This window comes from Balaenoptera musculus, chromosome X (genome assembly GCF_009873245.2).
Source record: "Balaenoptera musculus isolate JJ_BM4_2016_0621 chromosome X, mBalMus1.pri.v3, whole genome shotgun sequence".
In the NCBI taxonomy this organism is placed as follows: domain Eukaryota; kingdom Metazoa; phylum Chordata; class Mammalia; order Artiodactyla; family Balaenopteridae; genus Balaenoptera; species Balaenoptera musculus.
Window position 1 is genome coordinate 20,110,140 of NC_045806.1, and position 24,886 is coordinate 20,135,025.

At 39.2% G+C, this 24,886-nt stretch overlaps 1 protein-coding gene across 3 annotated transcripts in view; it reads right to left on the bottom strand.

Annotated features, from left to right (window-relative positions):
- The window catches only part of KLHL15 (kelch like family member 15), a 28,390-nt gene extending 7,885 nt beyond the window's left edge, over window positions 1–20,505 (bottom strand). Inside the window, exons 1-4 of one of the 3 annotated variants that reach the window (XM_036840753.1) lie at window positions 20,444–20,505; window positions 19,670–19,869; window positions 14,224–14,274; window positions 7,645–8,356 (exon numbers count right to left, since the gene is read on the bottom strand). In XM_036840753.1, the coding sequence (XP_036696648.1) occupies window positions 7,645–8,349 (705 nt within the window). In that variant the 5' untranslated portion in view covers window positions 8,350–8,356; window positions 14,224–14,274; window positions 19,670–19,869; window positions 20,444–20,505. Of the gene's footprint in view, window positions 1–7,644; window positions 8,357–14,223; window positions 14,275–19,669; window positions 20,214–20,443 lie in introns of those variants that run through there. The other 2 variants (XM_036840751.1, XM_036840752.1) reach the window with 2 other exon arrangements.
- Window positions 20,506–24,886: the final 4,381 nt, after the last annotated feature.

Genomic DNA, 24,886 nt, shown 5'->3' on the forward strand with positions numbered 1-24,886 from the left:
ATTCACAACTTTTTTTACACAATTTTTTCCTTACTTATGGAAATACTCTCAACTATGTCAATATTTTATTTATAAATACGGAAGAGCAGAAGGAAAGTCAAATAAAAGGTTTAATCCTAGAACTAACTTCTGAATGAGCAAGGCTTACCTATGACACATGTAACATTTTCTGGGTAAATATTAAATTTGAGAATTAAAACTTTAAAGCCTAAAATCTTAATATACCCCCCTGGTTCCTTTCCTGCTCCTAACCTTTTCTCCAGTCATTTTCTGAATTCTCTGATCCTTTTCGATTTCTGCTTATCATTTGGTTTCTCTCCCTCTCTTTATTTCCCAATTCATTAAAAAGATTTTCTCCTTTTACAAGTAAATATGGCTATCCCCATTCCATGTCTTCCTTTCCTGTTACTCCACAGTCAATTTCCACTTCTATGCTTTTGTTTTCATCTCCCTTTTATTTAAAAGGAAAATCAGCAAGTAAGGTTGAATTTTTTAATTCCCATTTTCAATAGGTTCCTACCAGCTTAATACAACCTTCTAATAGTCTCTTTCCCAGGGGATTTCACAGCAGTCAACACCTAGTCAACTCCAGGAACCTGGAGTGAATGCAAGTCAAAGGTGGAAAATAAGAGCACTCCATATCTATACACAAAGGGCAGAAGACTGGAGAGGAGAAAAACACCTTGGGTGATTTTTAAAGAAGTGCACATGTATTAATTACAATCATCCAAGTCCATGGGGCTGGGAGGGAGGGGTCGGTAAAAAAGAGACTGATGCAGAAAAAGACATTGACTGAGAAAGTACGCTTAACCCACTGACCTAGTTTCAAACAAAAACCTGCTTATCTCTGTGCTTTCACTCCAAGGGGCAAGTGAGCTGATTGTTAAGTAATTTCAAGTTTCTAGCTGTATAAGTGCTATTTAATATATGAAGGGGATTTTAAACTTTTTCAAAAACAACTCAAGCTTATTAGAAATTCTAATCAAATTTCACATTGGAAATCCAGGTTACTTGTCTTCTAAAAAATATTTTTATTGTCAAATACAGCACTGCTTGTTTCTTCTAAAACTGAGGGTTAGAGGGAAATTTGTTTTTTCCTCTAGATTTGTCTGGCTGTAGTTTAAGTCATTAGAAATAATTACTTTTTTCGAGTTTTTGGGCTAAACTGTGGTAACACTAAAGTTAATGGTTTGGTTTCTGGACAGAAATTTTGGATTGGTCAAGTGCTAGATTAGTCAAAACATGTTGCAGTGCCTAAGTGAAGGAATTCTGAAGGGTACACAGCACCTACATTTTACATAGATGTGTCCTTGCCCAGGCAATTTCATTACCAAGTGGGTTGTGCCTCAACCAAAATATCGCACCACCCAAGGACGACACATTAAGAATAAATTTCCTTATGTGTCATAGTCCATTGTTAATGCTATATAAACCAACTATGCTGATAGAGAAATATTTGGAAGATTATCAGTGCTTTGTGAAGACCAGTTCTGAGAGCTACCACGTTCTTAGGAAGGTACTAAGGGTCTTAGTAAGGTATACTTGGATACTTAATTTGTAATCCTTAAATTCTATCAGTTCCAAGGTGAGTCCAGGACATCTTACCCCATTTTAAACTGTAGCTTTTAAAGCCACAAATTCTGGTCCTTAAGTAAAAGACATTAAAAAAAAAAGTGTTAGCCTTTCTGAAGCATTTTCACTCTGATCCTAGGATTAATATTCACTAGTAATGAACTTATCTTTTTTCAATGGACTATCAAAATTATCTCAAGGCTGTAAATATCCTTATAACAACAAACTTTTATAAAATGCGGATATGATTTGCTAAATCCAAATATATTCTCAGTGAAGGAGAATTAACATCTTTTCTCATTAAAACATTAGCTTTGCTCTTCAAAAGTTAAATAAACCTAATTTGGGGGGATATGGTGAATTACATTTAACAGGTTAGGGGGGGGAAAAAGCACATTAGGGTATCTGAATATCATGAGCTAGTTTATAAAACAAAATATTTGGAATAAAGCAGAATTCATCTATATAATCTGATTCCTTAAAAAATAATTTTCTTTCCTTTTGAAAAACTGTAAGATCTTATGATTATGATTAATATAATTTCTAAGGGGATCACTGGTATGCTAAATCTTACCTTAACGCATATTTATGATACTGAAGATGCCCTGGGTTCAAAAATATTAAAATGTCACTTTACTAAAAAATCAACATATGGGTATTTTAATGAATAATTTAACAATTTTGCTAAAAAGGTCTTTTCTGTACAAAAAAGTAAAAGAGGCATTTTGCCAAATATACATTTACTTAATAAAATGTTTTCAATAAAGCAATAATTGTTTTTTAAAAACCAAAAGACCAAAGAGAGCAAAGTTTAAACTATTTAAATCTCCACATCACTGAAATTCAGAATGACAAATGTCAGGCCTTATCTCTGTTAACAGATGCAAAGACCATTAGAGTTAGTAAAAATACATGACACAGACATTTGCATTACGTAAAAACTGAGATTGAAGTCTAGTATTAAAACTGAGAATGGACTATAGTTAAAATGAATCATATTCCTAACCATGTCAAAAGGACAAGATCCTTACATTTATTTTCAGCTTTCCTCGATTATACAGTGAAAACTCCAGAATTCTGCTTTCACACCTTAAAGTGTTCCCACATCTTACACTTTTTTCAGTGCCATTAAAATTCTTAGGCTATGTTTCGTTCATGCAAACATGTTAGAATTTTCACAACTCTGTAACAACTTCTAAACCACCCAAGCAGGGCCACGGGGTTAACTACATGCTTCCTGCACATGAGGGTCCTCTCCCTACTCTAGTAGCTTGGACTGAGAAGCAAGCAGACCCGGGTTCCAGTCTGGACAGTGCCACTTACTCTGGTATACGACTCCTAACTTTTCTGAGCCTGTTTTCTTAGCTACAAAACAGAGATAACCTGTAGACTCTACCTATGTGTAGAGCACTCGGTGCAAGGCCTGGCATCTAAGTGTAAGGTGTTCAGATAAGTAGAATCACTGCCTCTAAGGAACTTGGTGAGGAAATCTGGAAGTCTTGGTCTCTTGGGTGATGATCCTGTCCCACAGAGTCAGTACAAAAGTTAAGACAGTCTGTTTTCAGCTGGGGAGAAAATCCAGTAGACGACTAGGGGAAAAGATACTGCAGAAGAATAAACCCAAAGATTTTGGCACAGCTAGAGGGCATGTTTCGGGTCCCTGGAATCAGTGGGGGCTATTCCTTAGGGAGAGGCAGAATGGCCCCTTACAAAGCCATTGCTCAGATCTGATCGTTACTACCAAAGGAAGAATTAAAATCTCTAAAGGTTTCTTCACGAAGCTTTGTTCAATCACTTTTTATTTTCCTGAGGCCAGGGAAAGGATTCTGACAAAGAGATGCTATACTTAAGTTATCTTCAGCAGCCATTCCACAGAATAGTTAAGTAGGAAGGTTCACTTAACACTAAACTGTACAGAACATTTCTAAAGGCTAAGGATCCAGGAGAGGGTTAAATAAGTGAGAAAGGCTGTTTAATGTATGCATATTTAGAGTTTCTAGAGCACAACTTACTCCCTGAACTTGTAGAGCAGTGCTGTGCAACAGAAATATAATCTGAGCCACAAATGTGAGCCAAAGATGTAATTTTTACACTTTTTAGTGGCCATAGTTTAAAAAGCAAAAAGGTGAAATTGACTTTAATAATGTATTTTAGCCCAATATATCCAAAATATCATTTCAACATATAATCAATATAAAAGTTAGTAATGAGGTAATTTATATCCTTTTTGTCATCTTAACCTTTGAAATCTCAAATCAGACTTGTCACATTTCAAGTATTCAAATGCCACAAGCAGTGACTGTATTGAATAGCATGGTTCTAGAGATACACTACTTTTTTAATAAAAAGAATAATCTTTTAATTTTGACACTTTAGCTAGTTTTAATTCCAATAAATTGAATGGAAGGGCTCCAAATTTTTTTTAAAAGGGGGGGAAATTTTATGAATCTGAAAGGAACCTAATGCAGAGTACTGTGAATAAAGTCCTTGATGATTTTAGTCATGGGATTGGGCTACTTAGCCTCCTAATAAAAAAAGAATGGCAAATTCTAAGTTTGATCAGAGTTGCTAAGTGGTTTTCCAAGACTTTATCTGGCATTACAACAATATTTTCCTCTAATTGTTCCTGAAAATACACGATGCTAAAAAGTAGGTGTGTTAACAGGAAATATAAGGAAGAGAAGAACTAAGTTAACACCAACACAAGGAAATAATCTGATAAATCCAGAATGTGGGGACACACTAGGACAATCGGTAATCTGATCTTTCTAAAAAAAAACAAAAGTGGGGGACTGTTTTAGATTCTTTAAGAAAGATTAAACAGACATGATAACCAAAAGCAATGTGTAAACCATGACTGGATTCTAGGGCATTTGGGGGACAACTCTGAATATGAACTAGCTGTTAGATGATATCAGGGTCTTATTGTTAATTTTCCTGGGTGGAATGGTATTGAACCTGGGTAGGAAAAAGTCCTTATTCTTAGGAGAGGCATGTTAATAAGTATTAAGGGACGAGATGTCATGATGTTTTCAACTTATTTTCAAACGTTCAGCAAAGGAAAAAAAATCTACATAAAGAAAATATGGTAAAATGTTAACGGTTCTTGAATCTAGGTGATAGCTATATAGGTATTCATTATACTATTCTTTCAACTTTTTGTATGTTTCAGCATCCTCATCATAAATGAGAAAAAGGAGAGACAATTTCAGATTAAAAGAGAGACATAATAACCAATGTGCTGTATGAACCTTGATTAAATCTTTAAGAAACAGCTTAAAAAAGACATTTTTGGGACAACTGAGAAAATCAGAAAATGAAGTGGATATTACACGATATTAAGGAATGACTGTTAATTTCAATAATGGTATTATGGTTATGTAGAATTTCCTCACTCTTGGGAGATAAGATGCTTGCTGAAGTAGTTAAGGAGGAAACGTCACATCTACAACTTTCTTTAAAATGGTTTAGCAAAAAACAAAAATTTTACATAAAGGCACACACACTCTCCTCTCTATCTAAAACCAGGGTGGCAAAATGACAACAACTATTAACCTACAAGATATGTTTATGGGTGATCATTCTACTGTTCCTTCAGCTTTTTTGTATGTTTACAAAGTCTAATAGACAGTTTTTAAAAATTGAAAGCTAAAAATAAAAAGTGCATATTAACATTCCATTTTTCTAAATTTCAGCAAATAGGATAAAACCACAAATCAAAACTGCCTACACTTTTCCCCATGTAGATTCTCATACTAAAAAAGGACCAGCACAGATGTACTATGTCTTTATTTCTGTGCCCTTTCTGGTTCCATGCATATATAATGGTTTTAAAATGGCCTTGTTTGAGACCTGCAGAGTGCTGAGTACAGGAAAAATAGATGGGCCCTATTTTCAAGGAGCTCAAAACAGTATGGTGTAAAACAGTCCAAATTCTTATTTCCCAACCAAATTTTCCACTTTAGATTCTGAAGTTTAATTTCTAGAGGTAAGGTCTCAAATCTGCTTAACTTAGTGTTTTACAACACATTCCTTTGATAAACATTATCTCTCACACACTGCTAAGACAAGAATCACCGACTACCTTCCCTTCCATTTACCTTACCAGTATCACAAATAAAACTGGAAGATTTATATTATAAAAAACAGAAAGATTTCTCTGTAGCCAGGGCCTTATTAAGTTTTCGTAAGAAATTAATTCAAGAAGGAAGCCTTAACAACATTTTTATTCTGATGAGATTCCCAATACCTGGCCAATAAGTAATAACCACATCCTACGCTATATATGCAAACAGAACCATCAGAAGGTACAAGTGATGTTTTATATCATTTACAAAATTGGGAGTTCCCTGGCGGTCCAGTGGTTAGGACTCCATGCTTCGATCCCTGGTCGGGGAATTAAGATCCCGCAAGCCACGCAGTGCGGCCAAAAAAAAAAAAGAAAGAAAGAAAGAAAGAAGATGATGGAAAAAAAAAAAACCCTACAAAATTACCTGATGGCATTAACTTCCAGCCACTGTCACTACTGACCACCCTGAACTGATAGTTGGAATATAAAAAGGCTCTGCAGCTCAGCACTTAATCATTTACTGCTATCAATTATCCATCATAATGTCCTACAAGAGGGAAAATTTTATTCTCTATTTCATGAGCACTTCCATCTAGACTGAAGTTGAGGGGGGTTTGTTTGCTTTAATAGTGGGAAAGCATTTCCATCTAACATGTAAAGACAAAACAGGATTCCCCAGGAAAAGAGAGCAATAAAAACAATAGTAAGGAAAAAAATCAAAACATCAGAGAAAAATTATTTACATTGTTGATGTGGGGCTGATTATCACTGAACAAAAAATAATTAAGAAATGTATTCTTCAGTTTCAATTATTTCTGTCATATCAGTACATTCTGAGAATAAAGATAAAATCCCACAAAACTGAGTTATCTAGTAAAAGTTTTAAGTTAATGATATTTCACAGCATTTCAGAGAGGAAAAAAAAAGACATGCCAGGCTGCTGAGTGTTATTCGAAGGCGCAAATTTGTTTATTTTTCAAATGGTGTAAACAACCCTCCTTTGCAAATATTATATTTTTATCACCAGGTCTGGTAACTAAAGCTGAGGAACCACCTAACATGAAGGGTGTCGACCAAAGCTTTAAGTGAGCTTTCCAGAAAGAAGAAAAGATGCAAGAAGTAAACAGCGCGCCAGAGGTAACCATGTGATTAGAAACCAATTAAGTTAAGCAATTACTGAAACTGCTTTCTCTCCTTTGGGCAAGAGAGCATCACAACTGAGACTCTGATATAAAAAATGAAAAATGCTTACATGCAAAAAGGCCAAGGCTGTTTTGGAGAAAGACAATTTTAAGACAGCAGAACTATTACATGGTAAAATGTGCACAGGGATGTTTGATCAATGTAGATAGAGGATCTATAGTCTATTTGTTTAGAAATGCCAAAAAACAACGGTTTTAGACAAACATATGTTTTCATGATTAAATTCAGTTAGTATTCACAGTGAAGGGGGGTGGGGGAGAAGGACGGGGAGGCGCAGAACTAGGCAAGAGTAGGGAAGAAGATCACCACCAGGGCCTACTGGTTTTCAAGAGCTATTTTATGTTTCCTCACTACATTTTAGAGGAATACGAAATTGTGTTAATACTTATCATTCAGAACTACAAAACTCCTCTCAACTCTAATTTCAGCATGTATCACTTAAATTCATTTTTAAAAAGAGAGCTAGACGGACCCAGTTCAAATTTAATTACTCTGTGAAAAGAAAGAGAAGCTAAAGCAAACTTATAATATTTGGGGTTAAATAATTATGCTTCAACTTTAAAAGTACTTTCAAAATGAAACTATTCTACCACCTACCTGGTCCATCTTTCACCCACAAAATGTGCTTTAAAAAACCTAAATACACAAGCTACAACAAATTAGACTTCTTACACATAACTATTCTTAAAAACTATTCATTCTTTCTGGCTCCTGACCAAGCCTGAGAATCTTATCTATAAAGACATACTGCCTTATTAGCTAAACGATGAGTCCTGTCTATTGCTTTCAAATGCACCAACCTTCTCAAAAACACTGGATGGGGTCATCAAACAAAACCTGATGTTCTGAATGATGGTATCGGTATGTCTCCAGCGTCTTCTATCATGCCGCAGCCAAGACTGCACAGCCTCGTACAGCTCTATCTCTGGGAACCTGCTCAGATGATCATTATCCAAGTAAGACATGAGCTTCTCAAAGCTCAGATAAGACAGGAAGTCAGGCCTGGACATGAGTGGTACAAAGTTGTCTAGCAGAAAGGCGTCCAACTTCTCCCTGACTCCCTCGATGTTTACACCGAAATCATCTAAGAGTCTCATAATTTCTGCACAGTTTTCTAAGCAGATTTTTGCTAATAGAAAAGAGCAGCAGAACTTCACCACTTCTATAAGTTGAACATACATGGCAGCCTGAAGAATCTCATGAACAGTACTCATACTCAGTTCTATAGTTCCATAGTACATAAACTGAAGGACATGGCTGAAACCGGTAGCAGTTAGACCTTTTAAATGAATTTTGTCCTGATCTCGCTCCCTCATGTCTGCGGTAAACATAATTCTGAAGTAATCACTCTGGGTGGCCAAGAGTGCTTTATGGGCCTGGAACTGATGATCTTCAATAACCAGAGTGACATCAAGAAGCAATCCCTCCTCATACAGTGCTCTGAACCCAGCAGAGACACTGGTGTCATGGATGGAGGAACAGAATCCTTCCACGTCCCCTGCCATGAATCACCTGGAAAAAAAGTAATCAAAGAAAACTGTGTTAATCATTTCCATGCATTCTGAAGACATTATTAACTTAGAGCTTAAAAAGTTTTTATAATTATCTCAATTCCACTGCCTAAGTCCTACATGTACAAACCCTTTGGGAGAAAACAACTTAAAGGTTTGTGGGCTAATATTTTTGGCTTCCCTACCTGGGGGGAAAAAATCTATTAAATATCTATTCAACAATGGTAAATTGTTAACTTACAAATATATGCCTATCCCAGTGATTTTACACTGTTTACCAAATATATTTAAACACGTCCCCAAATTATCCAAAAAGGATTTCTCAGCCAAATACTAAATCAGGAGAAAAAGAGATAAGAAAGAAATTAAACCAAAAAGTACACTGTTGACCTTGAAAACTCCTAGAAACTTACCCAAAGGAAATAATCAGATACATATGCCAACTTGCACACACACAGGTTTTCTTTCTAACCTTATTTATAATAAAAAACTGGAAAGTATTCAAAAGCCCAATAGAAATAAATACGGTACAGTCCTACAATGGATTACTTTAACAACTAAAAATGATGGCAGCAATCTACCTATTCTAAGAAATAATATTTACTAGGTATTGTTGTTATGTGGGAAAAAAAAGCAGGCAACTGCAGTATACTCAGTATATTTTCAAAAATTAAATATACATATATATATATATATATATATATATATATATATATATATATATATATATATATATATGTTTCGATGAGAAAAAGTTTGGAGGAATATATACCAAAATGATGTCCCTGGGGTAGTGGGACTTCAAGAAATTTTGAGGTTTATCTTTTCCTTCTTACTTACCTCATTAACCTTATTTTTAAAAACAATGACCATGTATTGTTTATATATTTAAAACATAAATACATAATTTTTAAAGGAAATTAAACCACATTTCTGCATATCAGAGAAATGAAGCCAAATAGTGGGATTATAATTAGATCTCTTAAGCAGAATAAACTAATTCAGTCTACTAGACTGTTTATGAAGCAAAGTAATTTTCTTTCCACACAACCCCCCCAGGCCAACTATCTATCCTCTCCTCAACTCTCATCCTCACACAGCTCCAAGCTTCCTCCACAATGACACATCCTCCCATCCACGAATTCCCTCCCAACCCTTTCCACTGTGCCCTGTGGAACCTTGCTTCAGTGTAAACAAACTCCCTTACAGGCTCATGCCGGTCACAGAAAGTTTTCTCTGCTTTCTGATTTAAAAACAAAAAACAAAACAACCCTCTTCTATGTTCTTCTTAGAACAAAATGCTCTTCTATAGCTTACGACCTACCTTCTAATAAGCCTTCTCTTAGCTTTCTACTGTCCTTTTTCTAAAATATGGCAGAGGGGATTCCTGAAAGGCATATACCGCTATATCTAACGTAATGCCTCGCGCACAGAGGTGCTCTTCTTTTGGTTAACAAAGGGGAAGGCACTGGTAATAGAGTGGTGAGGCTGCCAGGATGGCCTCCCTGAAGAAGGAGATAGAGCAGGTGCCAGCAGTGACTGTGGTGCCAGCTGCTTTGCTGTAGGGCTCGTGGTCCACCCAAACACTCAATCAGGGAAAGGAAGGAAGGTCTAAGCTGGAGAAGGACAGAGGTAAAGTTTGGAGATGATAGACCAAATGAAAAGAGAGGAGATTAAGCTGGAGACTGGGAAGCCGACAGTTAAAGATTTCAGGTGTGGATCAGTTCCTGATTGTGGCAAGGCCCAGCAGGTTTGAGAATAAGGTTTTAAAATGGAGCAAGAGGGCGCTCCCCTGGTGGCACAGTGGTTGACAGTCTGCCTGCTAATGTAAGGGGACACGGGTTCGAGCCCTGGTCTGGGAAGATCCCACATGCCGCGGAGCAACTGGGCCCGTGAGCCACAACTACTGAGCCTGTGCGTCTGGAGCCTGTGCTCCGCAACAGGAGAGGCCGTGATGGTGAGTAGCCCCCGCTTGCCACAACTAGAGAAAGCCCTCGCACAGAAACGAAGACCCAACACAGCCAAAAATAAATAATAAAATAAATTAATTTTAAAAAAAAAGACAGCCCTCTCCACGTGGCTTTCTTTAAAAAAAAAATAAAAATGGAGCAAGGGGGGGAGGTTATAAGAGTTTAGGTGGTCAGGGAACTTTGCCTCTCAGTTTTTGGATAAGTGGTCTTATGTGAACATTGAAGAGGTGGAGAAAATGACTCTTAGCCAGGTACCACAGTCATCCGTGAATATGGAGGGGAGAGAGAGAGATCAGGATATGTGTATATGATAAGTAACCAGGAGCAATAGAAGGTGGATTTTTATCTAAGAGAGCTATCCCTTAAACACTGGTGTTCCCCAGGATTCTATTTTTGCACCTTTTCTCCTCTCATCTAAACACTGTATTTCCCTCAACGATCTCATCTAAACCCATGGTTTCTACTAATACCTACCTTTATCAGTGCCTTCACCATCACTGTCCCAATCTCTATCCTTACACTAGTACTATACATAGCAAATCTCCTGTTAGATACCTCTGGGTGCCCCACAGGGATTTCAAAATTGTGTCTAAACAGAATCATAATTCTACTCTCTCCCCAATCAGTTCTTTCTTTTGTATTCCCCGTCTTATCAAGAGGCATTCTAGGTGCCTCTTTCTCCCCCTTTGTCCTTAACTTACCTGTAAGTCTTACTGATTATCCCACATAATATGTTCACTTACCTAAGACAGCAAAGTATGCACAAGATGAAATTAATATCAAAATTTTTATTAGCACTCCATTAATCCAAAAGCTATATACTTCCATTTTGGAAAGGTAGAACACAAGAGGGCTGTCTATAATTTGGAAAATAGATATAAAATATTTTAGACACTGTAATCAATGCTTGGCAGAACTACTTTACTAACACATTCAAGACTAAAGTAAGCTATCAGATCTTATTTCCTGAATTATTTTTAAAGGTAAAATGAATGAACTTAGAATTTTCCAAGTGATATAAGGCACATGTACACAAATGCATACTGTGAACAAAAGGAACATATCTGAATAATCAAATATTCTGGTTTGTAGAAGGCTATCAACATCACACTATCAATTTTCAAAATAATTAGAATAAAAAACAAATTAAACTGGATGAAATTTTTGATATTTCATTATCTTTCTCAGGATCATTAAGGACACCAACTATCACTCTGACTCATCGAGATTTACTGGTCACAGTTAATGTGGATTTAATAGTAGAAGGTTGGACATCAGCATTCATATACTTGAGAGGAAACTGCTTTGTTTCATTAATCTGTTATTTTGACAGTGCCTAAAATACCATACATTTCACTTCTTGTCAAAGTAACCCTCTCTATTCAACAGTTATCACTATGTGACATGGTCTCAAACAGCTAATATTCACCTTTCGGACAAAGATTCCATCTAAATGAAAGTTTTTAAAGGAGATACTATGCTTTTTCAAAAAGAGTAACCTAGGTTCCAGATACTTAATATGGTGGTAACATCATAGGGCAAAGAAGCCGGGGGTGGGGGCGGGGAATGAGGAGGATTGATAAGCTGTGAGGCAAAAGACCCTAAAGATGTAAGGAGAGCACCCACTCTCCTCTGGGCACCCAGCCCACCAAGTGGGATTCCTAGCAGACAGGCATCCACCCTGTGATCTTGTCCTGTTACATATGGTCAGATTGGGGTGGGAAATATGAATCAAGATGAACGCTCTTGTGTCAAGAATTTAGAAAGAAGAGGAGAGAAAGAGAAAAAGAGACGTGCACTGACTATGTATGACTGGAACTAGAACATGTCAAAGAGCAGTTGTGGGCACCAACTTCTGCCTGCCATGTGGGCTGAGTATCAGAGAAAGCCAGTCAACTGAGAAAGAAGAGGAAAGCCAAGACGAGAGGACAGGGAGTGCTCCCTAACTCCTTCATTTTTCCACTTCCTAGGCCCAGCTCTATTCCTACCCATGGGTGCTGAGAGAAATCTTTACATGCTCAGAATAGATCCTCCCCTTACTACCTCAGGTGGGTTTTTCCTACGTATAACCAAGGTCCCTAACTAATACAGTTTTAGAGCAGAAATAGCTATACTTTGAGTAAGTTACTCAAACTTTCTTGGCCTTATCTCTGCACCTATAAAATAAAAGCATTCAACACGATGATCTCTAAAAATTTTTAGTCATAAAACTCTTATTTATTCTACTTTTTATATGATTTTACAGATGTGTAAAGCACTTATAAAGATATGCAAAGTAAATAAACTATAGCTATTTTTAAAGTCTTAGTAATGCATTTCTGAAGTTTATCTGATCTAAAGTTCTTCTAAAACTAATTTGTAATAGCTGGGAAATTTGCAGTAATTTTTTTTGTACATGAAAAAGCTTGGTGCATCTATCAATAAGACAGCTTTAGAGAAGCAGCAGTATCTTACACTTTTATAGGAAGCATGTATGTAAGTAGAAGATGATACTCAGTGATTAACTGACCAACATGATATAGTCTGTAAATGGTAGTGAGTTACGAGTACAGGTATGGAGTCAGATGCCTGTGTTTGAATCCTGGTTCTACCGCTTCTTAGCTCTGTGACCTCGGGGCAAGCTACTTAGCCTCTCTGCGTTCTCATGTCCTTATGTGTAAAAAGGGGATTCTAATATTAGTAGAATCTACCTCACAGTTGGCTGTGAGGACTAAACGAGTTAATACACATAACGACTTCAAACAGTATATGGCCCTTAAGTACACCATAACGTTAGGGCTTATTATTATTATGCCCCTTCACTTGGTGCTACTGGAACCAATAAAATAAACCTGACCCTTTAATAGTCTAGTTAATTCTGGAGAAACCCTTCTCCTTAGCAACAGCACTTCAAACCCCAGCTCATTTTCTCCGTAAAGTCTCTTAGGACCCAGGCCAACTCTAACTTGAGAGATGAAGATACTAATGTCCACAGGTGAAATTTTTCTTCCAAGTCATACAACTAGTTAGAAATAGAGTTAAGACTACATTTGCAAGAAGTACAAAATAGTGTGGTTAGGAAGAGCAAAATCTTTGAAATCAGAGCGCTTTTAGTACTTACCATCGGTGTGACCTGGAAAAATTTAACTTCCTGACCTCAGTTTCCATCCATATATTAGGAATCATCATCATCTATTATTACTGAGTTGGGGTGATGATCAAATAAACTGACGTAAGTTAAATGTCTAGCCCAGAGGGAGGCACCCCACCAGAGGTCAATCAATGCTGCCTTCCCTGTCCAACTCTTACCTAATGCTCCTTATCACCCACAGAACCACAGGAACTTAACACCCTTCAAACTTCCCTCTACAGACGCCATACCTCCCTAAGGTTTATCACAATGCAAGTTTATAAGAGATCAGGAGATGTACTGGTAGTCAAAACACTGGACCTCATTTGCAATGGCATTGTTTTCCATTTTTTCTCTTCACACAAGTATAATTTTCTAGCTTTTCTGGGCTCCTTAGGCTTTTCTGCCCTAACAAGAGTAACTACTCTTTGTATCTGTGCTGTTCAATATGAAAGCCACTACCCATGGGGCTTTTGAACACTTGAAATATGGTTAGACCAAATTGAGATGTGCTTTAAGTGTAAAATGAACACCAGATTTTGAAGACTTAAAAAAAAAAAAAAGTAAAATATCTCATTATACAAATTTTTAATACTGATTACATGCTGAAGTAATATTTTGGATATACTGAGTTAAATAAAACATTAAAATTAATCTCATCTGTTTTTTACTTTTTAAAGCTGCTGCTATGAGAAAAATTTAAATTACATATTGTGGCTTGCATTATAGTCTATCGGACAGCACAGATCTATAACATAAATGTTTAAGGTGTCAAAAAACCAAACTTACAAATGAACATGTGAAACAAAGCCAACTTGTTCACAATCCATACCCTGGAAGCTATAAAGAAAAGAAAAAAAAGTGAGGCTTAGATTAAAATAAAACAAAAATAACACAAAAACACACATGTAAGCAAATAAAATAAATAACAAGAAAAAGGTACGTGTAAGAAGAATACAAAAAGAAAAATATACAAAATCTTAAGTGTAAGATAGAGAATTATAGGAACTTAAGGAATAAATTAATAATTATAAGAACTAATCACTGTAAAAGTAGACAAAAATAACTATAAATCGATGAGGGCTGGAGAAAAATAATCTGCTAAGGGGCTTTGAGAAAAGATACTTACTGACATACAAAATGCTCAAGGTACAAAAATTATTATCCTAACTTTTCAAAACACATCATCAGGTTAAGAGAAATCATGGTTTATAAACCTGTATACCCTTGGCCTTCTACACTTCTGTATTCTACACTTGGCCTTCAGAATTTCAAACGGTAAGGTTTTTCAAAAGAGGAACCAACTTAAACTAAATGATAAGGCATACTGATACTACGAGGAAAGAAAATACTGGAGTTTGTCCTGTTCCATAAACTTGGCACTGACTAAAGAAAAAAGAAAGCCTCACATTTTCTGCGCATGAGAATGACTGGTATAGCATTTCTCAAAGTGTGGTCCAGGTATAACTGGGGCCTTAGTCCCCTAAGAGAACTTCGCGAGATCAAAACAATTTTCATAATAATAATTTTAAAAGCGATTTTTCTTTTTTACTTTCTTTCTCTCAGTGTTTTCCAGATACTACATGTGATATGAATGCAGAAGCCAATAAGAAGCCTATTGTCTTTTATTAAGCCAGACATTAAAGAGATTTGCAAAAATGTAAAACGATGCCATTCTTCTCACCAAGTTTTTTGTTGTTTTGGAAAATAGTTATTTTTCATTAAAAAATGTTATTTAGATTAACAGGTAATGGGGTTTTTTCAGAATGAATTACAAGTATTTTTTTTGAACTTTCCAATTTTAATTTCTAATATGGTCAATATAAATAGACACAACCCACATAAACAAAAGCTCTTTGAGATCCCAGTAATTTTTAAGAGTATAATGATGTTCTGAGACCAAAAAGTTTAAGTACCACTGACTGTACAAGAGATAAATAACAACACACACATACACAAAGCAACCTCTTCCTACCTCTGCCCTGGAAGACCATTACTGCTATTTGTATCACAGAAATTTCTAACAGTTCAAACTCTCTAGTGACCAGTAAAGAAAGAAGTCTGATGGGGGTAAAATTGGACAGGAAATTAAAGGCAAAGAAATTAAATGCTTCCTTTTCAGTTAGAAGGCTGTCATTCTGATTGGAGGGCAAAATTCTGGGCAATTAAGTAGAAGATATTTCAAAATTAACTAACCTCCATGTTTATGCCATAAGCAATAACTTAATGCTTTCACATTCCTCCTACAGCTGCTTGAAAATTCATACTAAACCCTAATTTATTCAGTACAAAGCTAGATTCTCAGAGGTTGATATACGTATCTCCAATGAAAACTTTGAATTATTTCATACTACCTTCATCCTCAAACTGTTAGCCTACCAACGTTGATGCCTATGCAGAAAATGCCATACTTGCACACTAAAAAGAAAATGCAAAGCTTACTACGGATAAAAATAGAATTAATTCCTGAATCGTAAAATTTCTCACAATTTCTGTAACCTGTAAAGTAAAAATCTTTTATTCAACAATCTCAAAGCAACCAACTTCTCAATCTAAAAGGAAAGAAATTCCAAAAACAGACTAACTTTATTAGCTCTATTAGCAGTCATTTTACCCTGAGATATACTACTCAAATTGAGAAACAACTAATTCTAATACTAGAGGAAAGGCTGCATAAGTTAACTAATTTGTTTAGTACTGGAAATTCTTTCTTGTCCATCAAAATGTTTTTATAACTCAGTACCAAACTGCAAATGACCATTAACTAAGCTTTTAGAAAGGCTCTGGGTCCTCCAGCCTCCCGGTTGGCACCTAATATCTAAATTACTTCACTTTTCAGGTATGTTTAGCATTTAGTCATCCTATAATAAAAGAAACCTTATAAGAAAAAGCCACTCCTGTTTCAATGCTATTTTTTCATCAGAAGATTTTAATTTAATGCTCCTCTGCTTATTCCTCACTACAAGTAAAAGTAGTCCAAGAGTGATGTCATGGAAAACAGCTTCCCTAGCCTTTAGAGATTGGATCCAGTGAGAATTCTAGGAAAAGCCTCTATTGGGGAATAAAACCCCAAATCTTCTACTAAGTTACTTCCTAACATGAAATCATCAATACTATAATGTTAACACCTTAGTTTTACATAAGAAATAAACAACTAAACTGAACCTTTTGGAAGGTCCTGATGTTATGATACAGATTTCCTGAAAATCTTAAAATGATGCAGAATCATTAAATTCAATGATCTTATCAGAGACAAAGAATAAATCTTCTATCTGTTTTTATCTGCTTCAATGATTCAGCCAGATGAGTTTTAAAGGTCTTATATTAAAAACAAAAAGTCTGAGGAAATATCTTGCCTTTTCTAGTTTCTTTATTCCAAAGTTAAAATTTCTAATTCTGAAAAGGCCTTCCGCTTTCAGACCAGCAGCAGCACAACATATACCCATGGCAAAAATGAACTGTGAGAGTTCCTCTCCTAATTCCTCCCCCTTGTTCACCCTGTCCCAGATACACTGGCCTCTTTGCTGTTTCTTGAAAAACAGCCACACACCCGCCTTAAGACCTCTGAACTTGCCATTCCCTCTGCCTGGATCACTAATCCCAATATACATGGCTCCCTTCAGGTCTGTACTCCCGTGTCTTATCTCAGTGAGGCCTTCCCCAAACCCCCTCTTTAAAATCGAAAACCACCCACCCACCCCACCCAACAGAAAATCCTCCTGTTCCTTTTCTGCTTTATTTTTCTCCATAGTAATATTAAATGGAGATACAGGCTATTTTCCTTATTTAGTTTACTTTTTTGTTGTTTTCTTTTTTTTTGTTCTGTTTTGTTTCATTGACTGTTGTATCCCCAGAACCTTTCTAGGAACGGTGCTTGGCACATAATAAGTGCTTAATAAATATTTGTGGGATGAATAAATAAATTTAATCCTCGCAACCCTCCATGTTCTGTAACCATCCCTGATTTAGAGATGAAAAAAAATCAAAGCTCACAGACGTTAAGTAACTTGCCCAAGGCTATGATTCTTCATAAGCTGGGGTCAGCCTGACTTCAGAGCCTTCGAGTTTAACCACTATCCTGCAATGCTTCACCAATAACTGCCTTTCATTTCTCTTCAATAAAAAAGCCCACCAGCTACCAATTCAGAGGAAATATATGCTAATAAACTAATCCGACCCTTCATAAGCTACAGATTCATTCTCTTCACAGTTAATGTTATTCACTCTTAAAACGTTTAAAATAGGAAAGGGCAAGTTTCAGAACAGGCCAGCTACATCATTTTTGGGGCCCAGGGCAAAATGAAAATGTGGGGGCCCTCGCTCAAAAGCAGGAAAAAAGTGTCGTTAAAGGTAGTAAAGTACAAAGCTTTCTCCTTTCTTCTGAGGTCTCTCTCGACATGTCATGGTGTTTTTTTATTTGCTGTTTAATGCATTCTAAGTAAAGAAAAATAAAAAATTTACATTATTACCACGAATTTTACTATTCACCTTTATATTGTACAGTGCCAGTTTTACACGCAGATTATTAAACCAAGTTTGGGGTCCTTCTGGACACCCATGAAGCCACGCCAGCCCTGGCTCCAAGGTTTTAGCCCCAGGTAACCCAAATCAAGGCAGAGAGAAGGCCAAACCTTGAAATTCCCAATGAAGCACTGATTTGCCAAAATTTTATCTTCAGGACAAGCGATAAGTCCAATATATAAAAGCTAGCACATTAAAATAGGCTCTTCTTTGCTCATTTAATCCTGCCCGCCTTATATTATTCTGCTTTAAAAAAAAAACCATATTCGGAAAGACAACTGGTATTGGATTATAAATTTAATAAAACATTTCAGAAAAAAACTCAGAAAATCATTTGTTAGCTAAAAATAACAATATACTAAAAAAAAAAAAAAGCTTCTCTTTCACTTTTTGTGGACCATTTTAAAAAGCCATACATTTTTGATGTGCCAAATAAAAATGATTTCATACTGATCTGTTACACATATGTATCATAAATTCTGACAAATAAGTCCGATTTTCAAACCACAAATATTTATGGCTTATATATCCTAGTATCCCCCCCAAGTTAATCGGCAATAAAAAGTGCAAATTAACATCCTTTACCACTGAAAAACCGGTTCTAAGCACCTACTAAGTGTTGTGATGATTAAAAAAGAGAATTAAATTACATAAATATTACATTAAGTGTCCCAAAGTTGAAATTTTCTATACATTTCTAGATCTATTAAGTACAGAAATCTGACTGCATTTACAAGCTCTCCAAAAACAATTTTCATATTAGTAGAGATATTCAGGCATCTTGTTTCCTAGATATGAAAAACAGGCATTAAAATTAGGGTATATACCTTAAAAGCATTTTCTAAATTACAATTTAATCAGATTACCAAAAGAAAATGTAAATTCAAAAAATAGAAAAGACTAAACAAATGCAAGGTGCTTAATATTCCGAGTAAGAAAAAGGGCATAAGCGGCCTAGAAAAATGAAAAGCAAAGCACTACAGTAACGTTAAATTTGAATTAAAGAATACCGTTATTTAAATAAGCAGTTAGCATTTCGTAGGAAGAAGGCCAAGCAACGTGACTATTATATATCTAGTCGATTCACAGCACTGCTTCGCTATCCCGCACTTATTCCTTATACTTATAATATAGAAATAAAGAGGCAGCAACAGTTAGCCACTACAACATTCACCACTCTGGCAAAGGTTACTTTAAAAATTGCCTTGCATTTTTACAACACTTTACAGCTACAGATTATTTTCACATATATGACCTCATACAGTCCTCACTACCCTGTGATGTGGCTATAACTGACTAGATTTCATAGATAAGAAACCGAGGTTCGGTAAGCGATTTTCTCGGAGTCACCCAGTCGAACCCAGACCTTCTGATTCCGCGTTTTATGCCTCGCATTTCGCATAGTTCTATTTCAGGCGCACACAGAATTTTTAAAGGGAAGAAACGGGTTAGGGAGAAAATAATCATGGTACCTGCAGCTGTGTGCTGCAAAAAATGGCTGAATTATGCTTCTTCCTTTTTTTTTTTTTTTTTCTCCTTGAAAAAAATTATATTTCAAACAATTTAAGTAAACTCAAAGACAAATTAGATCCCGGCGTCAACCAAATGTGTGACTCGGGTCGGTGCAGAAAGGGCTACCGAATCCGTGCCTAGCGCGGGGCCGCGGACGAAGCCCGGGCTCCCGCAGGCCGGAGGGCCAGGGGCGGCTACGCACCTCGGGGGTCCGTCCAGCCTCTAGTGGACGGCAGTCTGCATCAGGAAGAAGCGGGCCAGCGGGCCGGACGGTGGGCGGTCGGGCGCCGGGACGGCACTCAGCAGGCTCCTCGAACGTCTACAAGGGGCCGCTCCGGGGCCGGGCCGGGGCGCTCCGGCGGGGGGTGACTCTGCGCGCCTGCGGCCCCCACGAAACCAGTCCTGGGAAAGAAGACAGCGCTGAGACGCGATTCGAGATAGTCGGGATCTGCGCGAGGCGGAGCGGCGTCGGGGCCGGGCCCGGCCTTGCCAACGCCAGGGGCCTCGCAGCGCCCGGCGGGGGTCGGCGGTAGGGCCGACTCGGGGCCTCGGGCGGAGAGAGGGGCTGGGGGGTCGCGGGCAGCAACAGAGGCGCCGGCAACGGCGACGTCGACGACGGCGACTCTGGGCTTCTGCCCCGAAGCGCGCCGAGCCTCAGGATCACCCACGCCGGGGGTGGAGGAAGGCGGGAAAGGGGCGGGCAAGGGGCGGAGCGTGCGGGGCCACGAGCCAGGGGCCGCTCCGGGCCGCGCGCCCCCTGCGGGCCACGGGAGCCGCCCGGGGCCCGCCCAGGGAGGCGGGGCCCGCCGGCATGGGGCTCCGTCCGCCGTCGTCGCAAAGCGGAAGCCTGCCACGCGGGTAGGGAGGTCGTGGGGTGGGAAGCCGAGAGTTGGAACGGAGGCCTGGGAGGCGCCCTCGGCCCCCACCGGCGCCTCGAGGGGGCCCGCGCGCGGGGAGCGGCCCGGAGGGTGTTTACCTTCCCCCTGGTCGAGCGCCAATGCCGCCATCTTTCAGCCAGCGCGCGTCACTTCCGGCGCCGCGGGAGCGGGAGCGGGTGTGGGAGCGGGGTGGGGGCAGGGCTGTCCCACGCCCGCGGGGCCCCACGTTCTGCAGGCCACGCCAGCGAGCCTCACCGAGGGAAGAAGGCGGCCCGACGCTGCCGCCGCGGGCCCGGCCCGACGCCGCTTCCCCCGCGGCTTCGCCGTCGGGGCTGGGAACTCTCGGCAATGCTGGTCCCTTCGCCGCGGTCCCACTTCGTTTGCACGAGCGGTGGGCTCGAGCCAGTGGGGTGCGCCCACCCTCGACAAGTTGAGGGTTAGGAAACCCGAGAAATGTCTTTTTGCATCTTGCACACGGTGGGGGTGGGGGAATCAGGGACGACGTGGAGGGAGCTTTGCGGTATGTACCTGTGTTATAAACGTGACTACATCTGCGCCAAATGACATCATTGTTTTAAAGGCAACTTGCAGGGGATCGTTGCGTCATAGTTCCACTTGGCTAGTTGCACAACAGTTACACGTTTCAGAAATACATTTCCCAGAGGTGAGAAAATTCATAGAAAACGGCATGTCTGCACCGCACAGAAATGCCGGATCTAAAAACGCTGTTCTGTTTCTATTTGCGTCAAAATAACATGGCAAGAACGAACATTCAGAGGGCAGTGATTTTGGGGGTTGTTGTTCGCTTTTGACAAATCGTTTCTAGAGTTGTAGCTAATGCTTTTTGCATACCACCTTTTCTTGATTTAAGAATTTAAAACTACATTACAGGACTGTTTTGTAAATTTATTGTTGTGAAATCTCTTTGTGGGAAAAGTGTAGATGACAGAAAAACACAGTTGGAGGCCACTGGTTCTACAACTAACCTTAAATTAAGTCATCCATTGCCCATTTCTGATCCTAAACTGAGAGATTTCTCCTACCCCCACCCCCTGCCACCATTTTCTCTCTAGACCAGTATCCCGAAGATATTGGGAGATGTATGGCTAAAAACGATCATTAATCTCTTTCTAGCAAACTTGAATATGTCATGTTTCCCAAGAGGCCAAAATAGCACACTGTGTACCGTTTTGCTGAAGTAGACTACTCCGTGGGAAAAAATAGTGAATCACTTTAATCTTTTGAAAATAGGGAAATACGTGTCCCTTTTCTGATTTAAACTATAAAACAAGCTTTAAAAAACTGTAAGCCATAAATAACTTTTCAAAAAATAAATTTATTTTTGGCTGCGTTGGGTCTTCATTGCTGTGCGCGGGCTTTCTCTAGTTGCGGCGAGTGGGGGCTACTCTTTGTTGCAGTGCGCGGGCTTCTCATTGCTGTGGCTTCTCTTGTTGTGGAGCACAGGCTCCAGTAGTTGTGGCTCGCGGGCTCTAGAGCGCAGGCTCAGTAGTTGTGGCGCACGGGCTTAGTTGCTCCGCGGCATGTGGGATCTTCCCAGACCAGGGCTCGAACCCGTGTCCCCTGCATTGGCAGGCGGATTCTCAACCACTGCGCCACCAGGGAAGCCCCTAATGAGCGTTTTTAACAAAAATTTTTTAAAAAGAAACATAAAAAATAAATTTTAAAAAATGAGTGTTTTATAGAAGGGTCTAGTATAATAAGAAGCATTCTGCTTCTCCAAGACCAAGCAAAATAAAACCACATCATTTAAATAAACTAACTCCTCCAGGTAATTCCTGTCTTCAATTACTTTTCCCACCAATTACTGGAGAGTAATGGGAGCTCCTAAATGCCTTGAGGGCATCCTTTCACACTGAAAAAGCCCCATGGTGCCACTGGAAGCTGTCTTTTCCCAGCCGTCTAGCTTAAGTATTTGAGAGTACAGTCCTCAAACCCGGTATCTAGCAGTCCAGAGATGTCCGGAGGCATGCTAGAGGCTTGGGGCTGGGAGTGGTAGTGGAGTTAGAAGGAAGTTCATAGCCAGGGGTTCTGAGGATTTAGGATACTGTATACCCTCTCCCCTGTTTTTTTAAAAAAGAAGTTGAGGCTCTTCAGAAATCCAGAGTCAATGGTAATTATCTTGGTAATCACTTTTCACGTAACTAGCCTCCACCCCAGTCTCAGGGAATCAAAGAGTTACACCCTCAGCAAACTCTAATAAAGCTGCATATGCATTTTCTTTCCTCTTGAAAACTTTTGCCAAGCACTCTGTAGCTCTTCAGCGGGTTTTTCTAAGCCCCTCAGGGTACACCGGTATCCCCCAAATCAGTACAAACTTCTGCGGGTCCACACCAAGACTTGTACACTGACACATTCCAACAGGATGGTGGCTGTTGTCCTAGGCCTTATTTCCGGGTCCCTATCCCAGATGGAACCTTCAAAATGCAATCAGGATCCCCTGTTTGATCCCAAACTTTTCCAGCCTTGAAAGTTTGTTGTTTTAACAGCCAAACAGAATATTATGTTGCATGACTAATAGGAAATCGGTGTCTTCATGAATGTTGGAGGAATCCTGGTTAATGTTTACACATCTTGGGCATCGTTGGTCACCTGTCACTTGGAATGGCTCTTCTTAGCTTCTCTCCTATTATTACCTCTGGCCTTCTGGTCTTTCACCACCTCTCCATATTTCTCCAACTCTCTCTTTGCACTTCGTGACTCAAACTTAATTCTCCCTCAACTTCCCTAGCAAAGCAAAAACCTAAAGCCATCACAAGGAAACTGCAATCTCTTTAAACAGGTCATGGCTTCTAGAGATCCTTACACAGGGATGTTCTTTCTGGTCATCTCTAAGACCTGTACTATTTGGTAGGAACCCATTCTTAAAAATACCAATTTTTTAAAAAAAATTATTAGCATCTTTAATTATTATTTATTTGGCTGTGTTGGGTCTTCGTTTCTGTGCGAGGGCTTCCTCTAGTTGTGGCAAGTGGGGGCCACTCTTCATTGCGGTGCGTGGGCCTCTCACTATCGTGGCTTCTCTTGTTGCAGAGCACAGGCTCCAGACGCGCAGGCTCAGTAGTTGTGGCCCACGGGCCTAGTTGCTCCGCGGCATGTGGGATCTTCCCAGACCAGGGCTCAAACCCGTGTCCCCTGCATTAGCAGGCAGAGTCTCAACCACTGCGCCACCAGGGAAGCCCAAAAATATCAATTGTTTCTCCCATCTTCTCTCTTCCCCAATCTCATGAGCCCCCAGACCCATCCCCTGGGCCCAGCTAGGAGAATACGAAATTCCTAAACATCCAAAAGGGATGTGGACACAAAAACAAACAAGCAAAGGCCCTTCGCAGGGCACTCCCCCCATGAAACAGGTGTGTCTGAAATATTTTCATTTGTGTTATTTCACCAATGTGGGGAGCTACCTCAAGGAAAATGAAGTGATAACATATCTTTATGGTCAAGGGGACTCAACACTGTAATTCTTCCAGGAACCAAATGCTTCCTCATATTTCACTTCCATCCTTAAAGCCCTAGCAAACAATTCTCTGCCTGCAGTTGTTAGAGTAACTGCTTTGCACCTGTGGCCAGCCAACAAGGATTCAAAAACACTCAGCTTTGGTTTCAGAGTCCCTAACACATTGTGAAAGATTTAGACAACATGGGGTGCTGTGTGAGCTAGCACAAACGGGGGGATGTAATCTGGGCTTCGGCGTGTCAAGCAAGGTTACTTGGAGGCAGTGATTGCTAAGTTCAGTCCAAAGGGAAGGAGGAAAGGGAAAAAGAAAGAGTAAAGGATACTCACAGGGCAGTGCCTTCCAATCCTGGAAGAGGCAGCGAGGCACCTTTATTTAGAGAACCGCTGAAAATTTAGTAGGGTTACAGTAGGACCCGAAGGACAGAGGGAAAAGAAGCAAAAATCAGGAAGACTGGCATGTATAGACCTTGGCAGACAGGGTTTCTCCCCTCCTGTGTTGCCTCTCACCCCATGCTCTTTCCACTGTATTTTGTTATTATACTGATTAACATATTCAGTGATCTTCACACTTGCATTTTTTTTTACTCCTACTTAATTCAATAAATTGTTCACTTATAATCTACTATGCTAATTTATTTATTCATGCCATAAATATTTATGAGTACCTACTATGTGCCAAGTCCTCTTCTAAGCACTGCGGATCTATCAGTGACCTAAACATATAAAAATCCTTGCCTTCTTATAGACTGCGTAAGTCAGGCAATAAACAAAATAAATAAGCAAATTATATGGTCTCTCTTAGAATGTGACCATATGGGAAATAATAGAGCAGGATAAAGAGATTATGAGTGTCAAGGGGGAGAGGTGTTCCAATTTTAACTGGGATGATAAGGTAGTCATTTTAGCCATTTTTTTTTTTTAGCCACAGTGCGCGGCATGCAGGATCTTAGTTCCCTTACCAGGGATTGAATCCATGCCCCTGCAGTGGAAGGGCGGTGTCTTAACCACTGGACCACCAGGGAAGTCCCTTTTTTTTTTTCTTCTGTTATTTTAGCCTTGACTTGAA